The following is a 13,216-nucleotide window of genomic DNA, read 5'->3' on the forward strand; positions in this document are numbered from 1 at the left end:
CACCCCCCAGCCCCTCCGCCCCTTCTTCTGCCATCTCATTCTTCTCGCATTCAGAGGATGCCTAGCAGCTGCTGGTAATTAAAGGACTTTGGGAGGCTCAAACCACACTGGATTAAAATAGAACGACAGAGAAAACCGAGATGCCAGTTCTTGGTCAGCAACCCCAAATTCTCACCTCATCTTACTCTCAAATCAAACTAATGTCCTTCCATGTTCCTAATTAGCAACCTCACAATGCCGCATTTCAATGAACAAGCACGCACATACAGAAGAAAGGCATACAGGACACAACAAGGGTTGAGAGGAATAGAGGATGGATATTGCAGATGGCAGCTGCAGGAGGAAAAATGAGGGTGATCAAAGAGCGGGGCATTTATGTGTGGCAAGCCAACCATCTCTGGAGCGTCAGAGAGCCGACTCCAGAGGGAAGAGAGAGACCTAAATGGAAGCTGCGCTGCATCGAGCGGAGATGGGATGAGTGGCATAGCTTAGAACCTACAGTTTCACAAAGGGGCTTGGAAGGAGGCACAAAAAATGGAGGAACAGGGACAGATAATTTTATAAAATCAACAATGGCTTTAGGTTGGTGTGAGGGAGGAGTGGGGGGGCGGGTGAAGGAATCAGCAGCCATCACAGCTGTGGACAGCACAACGGCTGGGGAGAAATGTAATTTTGGGTGAGTGGGGCGTCGGGAGCTCTTCACAAGAAGGATGCAGCTGCTTTTTTTACTCCTGGCAGTCTTTGGCACGTCCTTCTATTCTTAGTTTTATTGCACATTCATCTAGCCTTTTTAGTTATTAACACTATTTCACAAACTCATTTGAGACATTTTTTGCCACTCACTCAAAAAATACTTTTGTTGGGAAATATTGCCACAGAGATGATTGCAGTAAGAAATGCTAGTCATTTCAAAGACACTTTATGTCACCTAAATAAAATCCAGTCAAAGGGAAATTGACTTTTCATGACAAAGAAAATTATTATTGAATTACCACTCTCATATCTGCTTTATGCCACATCTTGTACATTGTTGCATAAAGCTGGTAAATCCTTAAAATTTTTAAGGATGCTATGTTTTATATCTCTAAGATTGTATGGATGGGGCGTTGTTTTCTATAAAAATAATAATATTGTTTCGAGTTTTTCATAAATAACTTTGACTTTTTGGTCAGCTTTGTTAGGGATATAAAGCATAGCATCCTTAAACAAACATTTTAAGGATTTACCAGCTTTATGCCACAATGTACAAGATGGATGCCAGAACAGAAGAAGTGCCACCAAGATTGATAATCTTGCAACGGCTCAGCATACGCTTCTCCATTCCTCTCAGCACTAAGCCTAACTTATATCATAGTGATGAGAACTCTGCTGCTTATTTTATCATTATGTTGGCTAAAAATCTCATTTTATAATCTAGAAACACATGTCTATTTAGAACATATTGCTTTGAAGAACTATTAGTTTTTTAATGAACATTCATCGTGTAAAAGCTGAAAACGTGTATTCAAGTTATTAATGAAGACCACAGCTGCTGCACACATGGTAATGTCTATGGGTCCAACCTAATGGAGCTACATAAAAGCTTCCTATTCTTCCAGTAACTTTATTTCCTCCCTGCTGTAACTCTGCTGGAGCTGACAGGGGTCCTGCCACATTCGGTGCAGGGTCAGGATGGAGAAAGGGAGATTAGGACTAGAGACAGGTGGCACAAAGGTTCCCGTTATTGAGCGAACAGATGGCTGATCTAACGTAAATCAGGGTGCTGACCTTTTCTCCCCACAGTACAATCCACAAGCGCTTATAATTGTACACCAAAACTGACCCCGCACACAATGCCTTCATACACACATTCATACTCAAACCCGGCGCATGTTTGCACGAGAACCTGCACACACATAAAACAGATGTTTCCCTGTCACAGAGGCAGTTCCTAAACCTGTTCAGCATTTAGCATCCAGACGCCGTTTCCACGCAGCGGATTCAGATTCCCTTGGACTTGAATCATTCCGGTCCCTGCCACACCTACACAAAAGCATGTGATTAACAACCTCGCATGGAGGGCCGTGTTGTGGTAAATGATCTCTGTGTGAAGGCACGCAGCGCTGAAGGGAATACAGCACTTCAGTCAGCCTCACCCGTTCCTTCGCAGGCTCATGCTGAATTACCTTGTCGGCAGCCAATTATTTGTCCTGTCCCGGCTTTGGAGTGGTGTAAATTACTTTAAGTGCACTTTGCCAGGCCCGCCATCACGATAATGATAATTGCAGCGCCACTGTGACACACGCAAATATCCAGCTCTACCTGGGTAGGAGTGGGGGGTGTAAGCAATGGATTTAAGACGGAGCAGCTAAGATAATCTCTGCATGCTAGAGACAAAGAGGAACATAAACAATGACCGTTTTACTGCTGTGTTAAATTTACTTTGTGTCCCTTTCTTTATGATTTCATAATCTAAATGTATATAAAAAAATGCATCAATAGTATTTTGCAATCTGCATATCAAACACATGGTTATCTACTATAGCCAAATTTTTTTTCTTTTGCATTCTTTATGGATGCCTAAGATTAGTTTTCTTGTAGTACATGTTCAGTCCCAGCAGGTGTCACTCATGGCTATTATGCTTATTCTTGAAGCAGGATGTATAGACCCCAAACTTTCTCAGCCTTCTGTGGATGACAAGTTGTTAAAGTGGACATCTCTATAAGTCTTCCACATCTTGTTTTTACAAACCGAAATAGTTTTATAAACTGAATGAGATCACTTTCTTTAAAAACCATGGCAGAGCAGCGCGAACCTATACAGCTGCTACAAGTAGCTTTAAACCAGCTCTGCACCTCTGAGGCAGCAGCTGTCCATTTCCAGGCTGGAGCTGTCTGCTTTTCTCAAGCTCCATTAAATCTGAAATAAATGTTAAGACAAATAACCTTTATGCTCTCTGTGAGGGAAAACTTCAGAACACTTAAACAGAGACGTCAAGCTAAATCTGCCAGGAAGAAGAATTTCTATACAGATATGACGGTGACTGGTGGATACTTACATATTATGCAGGACACACCAGCCACAGTGGGGATCTCCGGAGCTCAGACACTCTCCACAGGTCCCATACTGCTCACAGGATTCAATAGGAACCTGGGTAACCTGTGAATAAAACAGGACGTCTTTGAGATAAAGTATTTACTTTTTAGTCCAAAGAAAATCAATTCAACTCGTTCTTACAAGGCATAACAATGCTCCCAACATCTATTGTCAGACCTGATAAAAAAATGTATAGAAAACCTTAAAATAACCTTTAACAGGCTGATTAAATAAATCTTTAATCAACCTGTAAATGCAAGTACATTTATTCAGAGGAGGAAAAATTCAATGTTGAGAAATATATTTAACAAAATCCCTGGTGACACAATAGCTGAAAATCCAAACAATTTATATGACAATGAATGAAAGCGATGATGAAACTTACAAAATACATTCAATAACCCATGACTTCATATTTACACTTTCCTTTAAGTGTAAATATGATAGAAGCCTATTTCTTTTTGCCACTCTTCAAAATGGGATTGGAAGCCACGGGGCTGAATTCACATTTAATTTGTCACCACATACAGTTAGACAGATGACAATAGGGGTAAAAAAAAACAACAAAAAAACAACTTTACTAATAAACAATAATGTAGCATAAATTGGAATCTTGGAATTATCCATTCTCAACACACACTGTCTAAATGGATGAAGAGGTCCAACATCGCAAACTTAAAATGTGTCTTACTAAACCTAACTGGGACTTTGTTGCTAGAAAGCTCAGTCTTCCTCTTATCTGACCAAACACTCTGCGATGATACATGAAAAAGCGTCATTGATACATGAAAAAGCGTCATTCATGGTCAACTCAACCCAACATATTTTATCAGACAGAAAAAGTCTAACACTTACAAAAAAAAATCCAATGATTACCAATAACCTGGTGAAAGGAAGTCCGTGACGTTACTTTTTTTTTTGGATGATGTCAATTGTACTTAACTCAAACCATGAAAACAGCTGTAAGCAGCTGGGACAATTTGGCTGAAAAAAAGGAGGTTTCTCTGCCATCAGTGGACGTCTGTGTGCCCCAGGGGCGACAGTCCACGTCCACAGATCCTGTGCAAATACGCCCACACATGGACGAGCGATGACAGATGTAGAGACTTGATTGGAGGAAATGTGTCAAGAGCTGAAGCTCCATCTTTCTTTTTTTTTCTTTTTTTTCAAAAAGTGTAACTTAGCTGCATAGCAAACAAAATGTCAACATGAATAAATCTGAGGTGGTTCAGACCAAAAGAAACATCTCATGTCAACCATGACCCATTAATCCAAACAGGACAACCAGTCTGCAGTCACTTCATGAACAATAATCCTTAAGCTTATCCTATTACTTTACAGGACAGATATTTTTTACTTGCATGAAAATACAGATGAGTTTCCACACTGTACTGTATGTGAAAACAACAGGAGAAAAATACCAAGCACACATCACCTCAGGTAGCCAAACACTGAGAATGTGAGTCAGCTGTGTGATCCACAACCTATTTTCAGCTGCTACACAACATACTCCCATCCCTCAGTGAGTGCTTTGAAACATACAGTAGTACTAGGTGGGATGTACACATGGGCATTCCTGATTTTTATTGCTGCCATGTAAACTGTGATAACTTGCTAGTAAAGGGTGCTGCAGTATTTCTGTGTTTTCAAAAATATGAGTAAAACTTAAGTTTTATAGCAAGTGTCCTCTCACACATGGCGTGACTTCTCCTTACATAAATAATGAATGACTGCTCACAAGAAGAAGACACAAAAGTGATGATGGTGTTTTTATATGTTCTTACAGATCCTATAGAGAACTCAGATTCACTGATTGGTGAAACTTTGTTGGTTGTTGCAAAAATAGCTTTTCCAATATAACTTAGAATTTTATTTAGTGCCATGTTGGATTATTTTCTGTTTAATTTCACATAGAGTTAAGTTCAGAAAATAGAGAAGTTATATACCACTGAGTTTGGAGAAACAGAAGGAAATTACGTTAAAAAAGTAAGGCTTACTAGTTTATTAAGGCTGGAAAAAATCCATTGACAGAATGTGCTTCAGTGATATAAAATGAGGTAAATGCTCATTTAGCTTCATCCTGATGCAAGCTAACACCACAGTAGCTGATTTTATAACCTACATTTTAGTAATGGTATTTCTGTTTACCATCAGTAAAACTCAAAACCTGGGAATCAGTTTTTAAGTAACGTTGTTTTAAAATAATAATGACGAAAAAGAAGAAAGAACATCATAGTTCTTTTCAGTGTATGATATCTGTGCATGTTTGTGCATGCTTTGAATGCATGCATGCAAGTCCCCCCGGGTCAGCCATACTCACTGTTGTACCTCATCATGCCAGGACCAGCAGTTGCACACACACTGACAAAGCACCAAAATAACCTAAATGAATACAGCGGATAAACAAATGAAGGGAATCTCTGAATATAATGCAGATTCATTTTCAGTTCTCCGTCTTAATTTTCTGCACATTGTCCTGTTGGATAATAACAGCAGATGTTGAAAACATTTGGAAGCTCCTCTGTAAAATGTGGGAGAATGAATGAGGGGTGCAAGTGACACCCTTTAGTAGCTTTTCAAGACTGTACATTACACATACTGGGTGAACATAATGTCCAAAGCTAAATCAATTTAAGTTTGTGGATGTAATGTGACAAAATGAGAGAAGGCTTGTGGCGTGTAAATACTTTTGCAAGGCCTTCTATGTAATGCATCGAGTTTAAAAACAGCTGACAGTGCAATTTGGAACATGTGTCTGCCATTGCAGTGTCGCTGAAAAAGTTGAGGGCTGTTAAACCTGTCAGCTGGATCCAAAACCTGAGAACTATATGAGACCCAGGCTGTATAGTATTCCTTGTTTTGTCTCCGCAATCATCCAAAAACTTCAACATCACCCATCCACCTGTCTGCCCCGAACCCTGCGGCAACTGAGAGACGGTCCCACAGGACAAAGGAAACCATTGACACCGTCRGGATTTGACAGTCCATGTGGCACTTCCATCGCGCAGACTCCTGTTATATTAACCCCCTGTCACTTCAACAAACTCCATTTGTGTGCGTGTCTTGCCTAGCTTCAGGACAAACAGGTGGCGCGCTGTAATGAGCTGCAGACGGGGGTCACATCAGCAGCAGAAGCGGCAACTGATGACAAACAAGCCCACCAAGAGCGAAACTCGACTGAGTGAGGGAAGCGGCAGCTCGGCGTGCGTGGGCGCGCACAGCTCAAAGCCTCAGCCCAATGTGAGAGCGCTTAGCTTTAGCAGCAGCTTGCATCTGCTTGAGTTTCATTACCTCCACCTTAAAGAAAGCCGTCAGATCCTTCCCAAAAGCATGCACAAGTCTGACGAAACTTAAGAGTGTAACTTTCACAGAGGCCCAGCCAGAGGAAAGGGTTACAGTGTGGAGACAGCTGTCAGGGAGTGGTGAGGACAGGGGGTCTTCATGGTCCTTATGGAGCTGTATGTAAACACAGACAGAACAGTCTGACCTGGCAAGCTGAAAGGAAGGGGAACCGCATCGAAGAGAAGAAAGGCAGCAAAGAGGTGAACCCTGAGATAGCACAGCATTATGGGGGGAAAAAGTGTGCCTTAGGTATTAAGGGTTTATCTTTCTTTGAGTTTTGTGATGCTTAGATAGGGCCTGGGTCAGCGGTGGAGATGAGGGGGACGGGTTGAGGAAGGGGCACACAGCAGCTGTTGCCCAGCACACGCTACAGTCACTCATCACAGCAGGCCTGCACAATGAAGCCCCTTCTCCCACTGCGCGTGCATGTGTTTGAATGAACACATGCACAGCGCCGTAACGGATGTGCAAACTGTTGTTTCTGGGTTTTCAAGAAAGACAAAGAGGGATTGCATGTGATCCGATAGCCGGTGTGAGTTTCTTTGAATCCGTTTCCCAAGACGACATTCACTTAGAAAAGTATTCTGACCCCTTGGAAATTTCCATATTTGGTCACAACAAAACTATCGCAGTACTTTATTGAGATTTATTTTAATTACCCAAGATAAAGAACTGTATAACTGAAGTGAAGGAAACATTATGCATGAGTTTGTGGTGATTTACAAACTGGACTTTGTATGACTACTTTCAACAATTGCATTATTTACCACTCTCCCAGAAGGGACTTATTTTGTCAAGTGTATTAATAATAGTTGTATTATAAACACATTCTCCCATCTGAGCTGTGGATCTCTGCAGCACCTCCAATGAACAGAAATCTCTCGGCTTTTGTAATGTTTTATCGAATTGAAAACCAAATATCCTTCCCAAGTCACTTATAATTATTTTCAAAGTATGCGCTACCTTGCATACTTTGAATATGGACGTCCGCCGGACGTGTTCACGCAAAGATAAATCTGTACGACTGCTTGGTGGGAAACAGTATTCACATAAGATTGAGAGTCGGTGTAACGAGTCAAAAGGATGCACTTCTGTCAAACTGCTATTTTGTATCAAACTAACAGGTGTGCAGTGAATACCTTCAGCACCCAACCAGCTCAAACTTAAAAGTATCCGTGTGGGAAATTAATGAATTTATCACAGAAAATGTAGGCCATTAGTACAGTCGTCTTTGAAATCTCAGCCATCCACAAACACCAAGTATTTGGTCCTCTTCAATGCCTACAGCTACTTTTTTTGGTTTATTTATTTTCCTCATGTAATGTACTCCCCCCTCCTTGAAGAACTCTGCTCCCCCCTGCGGGAAGCATGCCCTTAATTTGAAAAGCCATGTTCTATCGCACAATATTCCAATAAAACAATGAGGTTTATGGCTAAAACAAAACAAAAAAAAAGTGAAGAAGGCTTAAGGGGTACAAATACTTTAGAAAGATACGGTAAAGATGACAATATTGTAAGTTTAGCCCTGCCAGAGAGAAGCCCTGTGCCCTACTTTTAAATGAATGCTAATAGAATTCCAGCTGGAGTTGACCTCGCAGGGGGTTATTCAACCACAGAGGCTACAGTGGAGTCGCATACAGGAGCGATCAGGGTGACAGAGTGACAGCTGAGGGTTAAAACAGCTTCCTCTCTTTCAGCGTTAGTCTGAATAGCCTTCAGATCTCATTATTATAGCTGACAAGTAGCCAAGGAATGAATATTCTTACATAGCCACATTAATGCCTGGCTTTAAATTACAGTTTTATGCAAAAATACAGTCCAAAGTTCTTATTAACTGAGATTAAGTAAAGCAGTAGGTCTTTTTCACGAGGTCCTCTTTTATTAGTGAGACAAAGAATGGTTAGGAATTGTGAAATGGCAACTTTTACAACTGATAGTGACTTGTAACTGTCTAAATGGTCTAAATGAACTTTAATCCCTTTACAGCTATACAGAAACTTTCAGCAGATAACAGATAAATTGGTGTTCTGTTTTATTCCCTTACAGAACTTGTTGGATTTGGAAATTTGTTCAATTTTTTGTAAATCTCAGAGGTAAAGATATTCATACACAAAGACTGTTTTTTGTAATGCTGGCAGTGCTAACTGCTGATATAAGATGCTACAGATTGCTTAAAAGATGCAATCTGTCTGTTCTTAAAACAGTCTCTCTGAGTTATTAACAGTAACTCGTTGGACCAAAATATTTTTCAGTTCTGTTGTTGTATAATATGGTTCTAAAAAAGAAATCAGAATTGGCCAAAATTGTTTTATGTAGGTCAAAATTTAACAAAAAAAACAGATCAGAAATGAAAAGTAAGAAGTGTAATATTGGGGAACCATTGTTTTTCTGCTCAGGTGTCCGTATAACTTTTTTTGATAAAATAGTTTTTGTTTATTTTGGTCTTGGTTCACACTGAAATCGCTCCTGCTGTTTATGCCAGCACTTTCACTTATTGTGAGTAAATTATCCACTCTGCTTGGCAGACAACAGTTTTCCTGCCTTTGATTTGGAGACCGGGACTGGACTTCCTTCTTTTTTAGTTTACATTACACTCCTAGACAGGACGCCATATTTGACAGGACACAAATTATGGAGGTAAGGAATTACAGAAATCCAGCTATAAGTGCATTATTGATCACCATAATGAATGCAGAACCTACTGTGTTTTAGATGTACCACATGAATTAACTCCTGTCTATTGAGAAAATCAAGCCATTCAGCAATAACGTGTTTTTTTTTCTCCATTCTAAAACAGAATGAAAAAAAAACATACCAAAAAAAAAAAACAACAACAAAAGAAAATCCCTGGGGACAAATGTTCCTAGAAAGAAAAAAAAAATCCTGTGTGCCTTATTTTTAAAACGGTTCTTGGAGAAAAAGAAAATCACAAAGGAGGATCGAGATTTCTCGCAGTGGCAACAAACAGAGTCTGACAACGTATGCGCACTACAGAGAAGTAAGGAAGACTTTCATCTGTTCCCTTGTCCGTGAGCCTGAGAATGAATGGTGGCTCAATTTCTGCCCCTGTGCCCCGCTGCCCTGAGACCAAGCCGCGCTCACTGTAAGTCTGTGATGGATGGGGGCACGAGGGCTAAGCATGAAGAGAAGAAGGAAAAAAGTTATAAAGGAGGACAGAGCAGAGTGGAAACGGCCCATTGCACGCGGTTCTGATGGGACCCGGTGTGTGCAGCCAGATGTGCCATAGCAGCCAGAGTGAAAGAGAAAGCAATAGGAAGAGAAAAAAAATCCCAGTCACCAGTAATGGAGAGGAAACTACTTTGCACGCTGTCGTCAAGGCAACAGCCAAGGCTCTGACCTCAGGTACACCTCCACATCTAGCTGCACCAACACCAATCCCTCTAACCTTCAAAACCTTGAGCTGTTGCATGGCAAACAGCTAACACCTCTGGGACTTCCTGTCATCTACACCTCCTTTAAAACATGTATAAACACATAAGCGCGCACACACCAGTGACCCCTCCTTCTACACCTATCCATTTTTAATGAGAGTAAGCCAGGATACCACGTCACTGGAATGAGGCACATCGATCATGAACACAATACCCATTCCAGCAGAGAGGAAGAGAGAGAGGCACGGGAGGGGCCAGTGTAACCGAGTGAGTGCGTGTGTGTGTGCGCATGTGTTTGCGTGAGCGTGTGTGTGTTTGAGCGGGACTAATGACAAAGGCACAAAAGCAGAGCAAATACTTGCTGCTGAACGAATGAAAAGCGATGAAATGTTCAGTCTCGTACTCCCACAGTGACCCTGCAGCCACTCTTTTCTGCATTAAGGAGACCAACACAAGGACGACTGAACCTTTAATCTGCTCTAGTAATCCAGCTGAGGCTTCTGCTCAGGACAACAGCTACATATCCCCCTGCCTCACGCTCTCCTCCTCCTGGTCCCCTCCTCTAAGATGTAAATCCATCCACTTTACCATCAAAGACCCTAAGCATATCTGCCCTGTGGTGTTGTGGTGTCTTTTCCATAAAAATGGGAGACTCTCTCTTTGCAAAGAAGCTAAACCAAATGAGAAAATGAATCTTAAATGTTCCCTTTTTTAATTAACTTTTAGCCAGAGTTTTCTAAAGATCGATGGACAAATGGTCGGACGGATACTCATGCAAACTTGGAAACTACCTGGATCTAATTTGAAACTTTCTTAGACTGTGAATGAGCCCCCATTCTTCAGAAATAAAAGTGGGATAAATTACTCGCCTTACGCAACCTGAGGGTTCAGTCAGTCGCTCAACTTGTCATTAATATTCATTCTAATTCTGGCTAGAAGTGAAAAGCGAGGTGAGAGGTTCTGTTGAAGTGTTGTGGCTAGTCCAAGGATAATCATGCCTCAAGACTCGCACCAATTACTCCGAGCCTGATTAAGGACAGAATTGGGACACGGTCGTGATTGCCGGGCTGTGCGGGTTGCTGATCTTGTAAAGGCCCTGAGCTGAATGTGCTAAGATACCACCACAGCTGGGAGATCCGGTCATTTAAAACACATTCCAGAAGCTGATAAAGTGATTACATTTTGCAGCAAACAGTCCTTCTCTTTGAGTATTTGAAACAATCTACAACCTTTGTATCCTGCACATTTTTTTCTACAGTCTGTCTTGTGCTGTGTGTGTAGAAGCTGCTTCTTGAAATTGCTTGTTTTCCCTTTTTGCTGCTGTTGCTGTTGTTACAAATGTCAGAAGACTCTGTGACAAGTCATTTAAAGGAAACAAGTTTTATGTAGGAATTCAGGATATTGATTTTCTTCCACTGCATACGATTTCTTACATGGGTGCCTAATGCAGAATACATTGAGGATACATAAAAGTGGAATTCGGAGAGACGGCAATATGTGTATTAGAGTCTCTTCTGAAGGTCAGGCCTTTTTCTGCTAGGTGGTTTTCTTGGATAACTGATTTTGAAATGGGAGCAATATATTCAGGGTATTATACTCACTGATTTTAACAGGCCAAACATGGGAGAGGGAAAGAAAAGGCTGATGCTAAATAAAATGACACAGCTCTGCTTACCCAAAGAGCCATCTCACATACTCCACAAATAATTAGGTGTGAAAATAGGAGCTTTTAACCAATACCGTCAAGGCCAACACCTCTCAGCACATCTATCGTATTATTTTGCTAAATTGAAAGATAAAACAGACACACACACACATATTCTTTGTATTACTCGACTTAGTTTGAGCTCTGAGATCTAGGTCAATTGAAAACATCAAGACATTAGAGCAGAAAGAAGGAAAATTATAATGTATCCGTTAGTAAGAACCTCATGCTATATTTAAGCTAACTGATTTAGAAGTGATAGCAGGCTGAGGTGGTTATTGAGCTAAAACTGATGACTTTGATCATTTTCCAATCACAGTTTAGGGCTTAACCCCCACTGAAAGCCCTTAGTTCCTGCCAGACTTGATCCCTGGCAGCTCATCAGGAGGAACAGACTGGTGAGAGACAAAACTGCCAGGGAGCAAGAAAGGGGAGGAGCAGGTCAAGCATGTGCCTTCTGACCGAGGTTTGAACTCTAAAACGAAGCGGCCATGACAATTAAAGCTAAACGTGAAATATATAACAAATTTTAACTACTGTAGCTTATGAAAGTGTTAATCTTTAATTGTTGCATCATAAACACAAACATCGTATTTCAAGGAGAATATTTAAGACAGATAACACAGAGTAGTGTCCATCTGAAAAGTGATGCTCGTTTTCCACTATTTTGCACTTTTTTTGTTGTTCTAAATAAGAATCTGAAAGGACAAATTGTTTTTATCTGCAAAAGAAGTATGGCTTCGGAGAACATTTATTATTCACCAAGACAACGACGGGAAGCATCCAGCTAAAGCTACACGGAAATGGTTTTGTCTCTAAACCAAAATCAAATTGAGTATGTGAATATGTGGCATAAATTAAGAATTGATCTTCACCATCCAATTTAAGCGTGAACTATTTTTTGCAACAAAAAACACATTTGTTAAGTTTCATATACTCCAAAACAATCAAAACTGCAGCTGGAGTTAAAAGTGGTTTAACTGAAGCAAAAAGCAGCAAATAAAATATTGACATATAATTTACTTGATAAAAATTTGTTTTATTTGTCTTCAAATTCATAATGTTTTCCTACTTTCAGTTGGCCTTTCATATCACATCCCAAAGAAATACATTCAAGTTTTAAGATCTAACATCGCAAAATGAGGAAATGTTTGAGAAATATGAATCCTAACACAGGCAGTACTGTAGCAATAGTTTTATATTCAGTCTTTAGAAAGAAAGCAGAAAGCAGTTATACTGTATGTAATGCTATTTTGCCCCTGCCTGTCAGACTGTATTTGTTTTCTAGCCTCTATTATATTGTTCATAGATAACGTAGAATCATTAAAACACCTTCCATGGTCCTCCAGCAGCAATGGTTCACCTTTTCCTTCAGTCTAAGCAAAGAAAAAAAAATATGCTCATGCAGACATGAGAGCGAACACATGCCATACCGAACAAATAAACCAACCAGTTCTACAAACACAGCACTGAATACCAGCCGGAGTCCCCCAAACAGGCGGTCGACATTATAGATTAAAGACAAAGTGGGGCAGCGGGCGACATAAAGAAGATGGAACAGTCCGCTAATCTCCGTTTACGTGTGCATGTGTGTTTAGATATTTACAACCCAAATGCCTAGAGGGCGGAGTCAGAGGGAAAGGTGGGAGGCAGGGGAGGGAATGTGAGCGTAGAAGTAATGGAGTGAAAGAATCGACCAGT

The 13,216-nt window shown here is 40.6% G+C and overlaps 1 protein-coding gene across 1 annotated transcript in view; it reads right to left on the reverse strand.

The window, feature by feature from the left end:
* Positions 1-13,216, reverse strand: part of plxna2 (plexin A2) — a 155,255-nt gene that overhangs the window by 75,301 nt on the left and 66,738 nt on the right. The window contains exon 4 of the mRNA XM_008414720.2: positions 3,039-3,139. Within this exon, the coding sequence (XP_008412942.1) occupies positions 3,039-3,139 (101 nt within the window). The remainder of the gene's footprint in view (positions 1-3,038; positions 3,140-13,216) is intronic.

Source organism: Poecilia reticulata, linkage group LG7 (genome assembly GCF_000633615.1).
Source record: "Poecilia reticulata strain Guanapo linkage group LG7, Guppy_female_1.0+MT, whole genome shotgun sequence".
Lineage (NCBI taxonomy): Eukaryota > Metazoa > Chordata > Actinopteri > Cyprinodontiformes > Poeciliidae > Poecilia > Poecilia reticulata.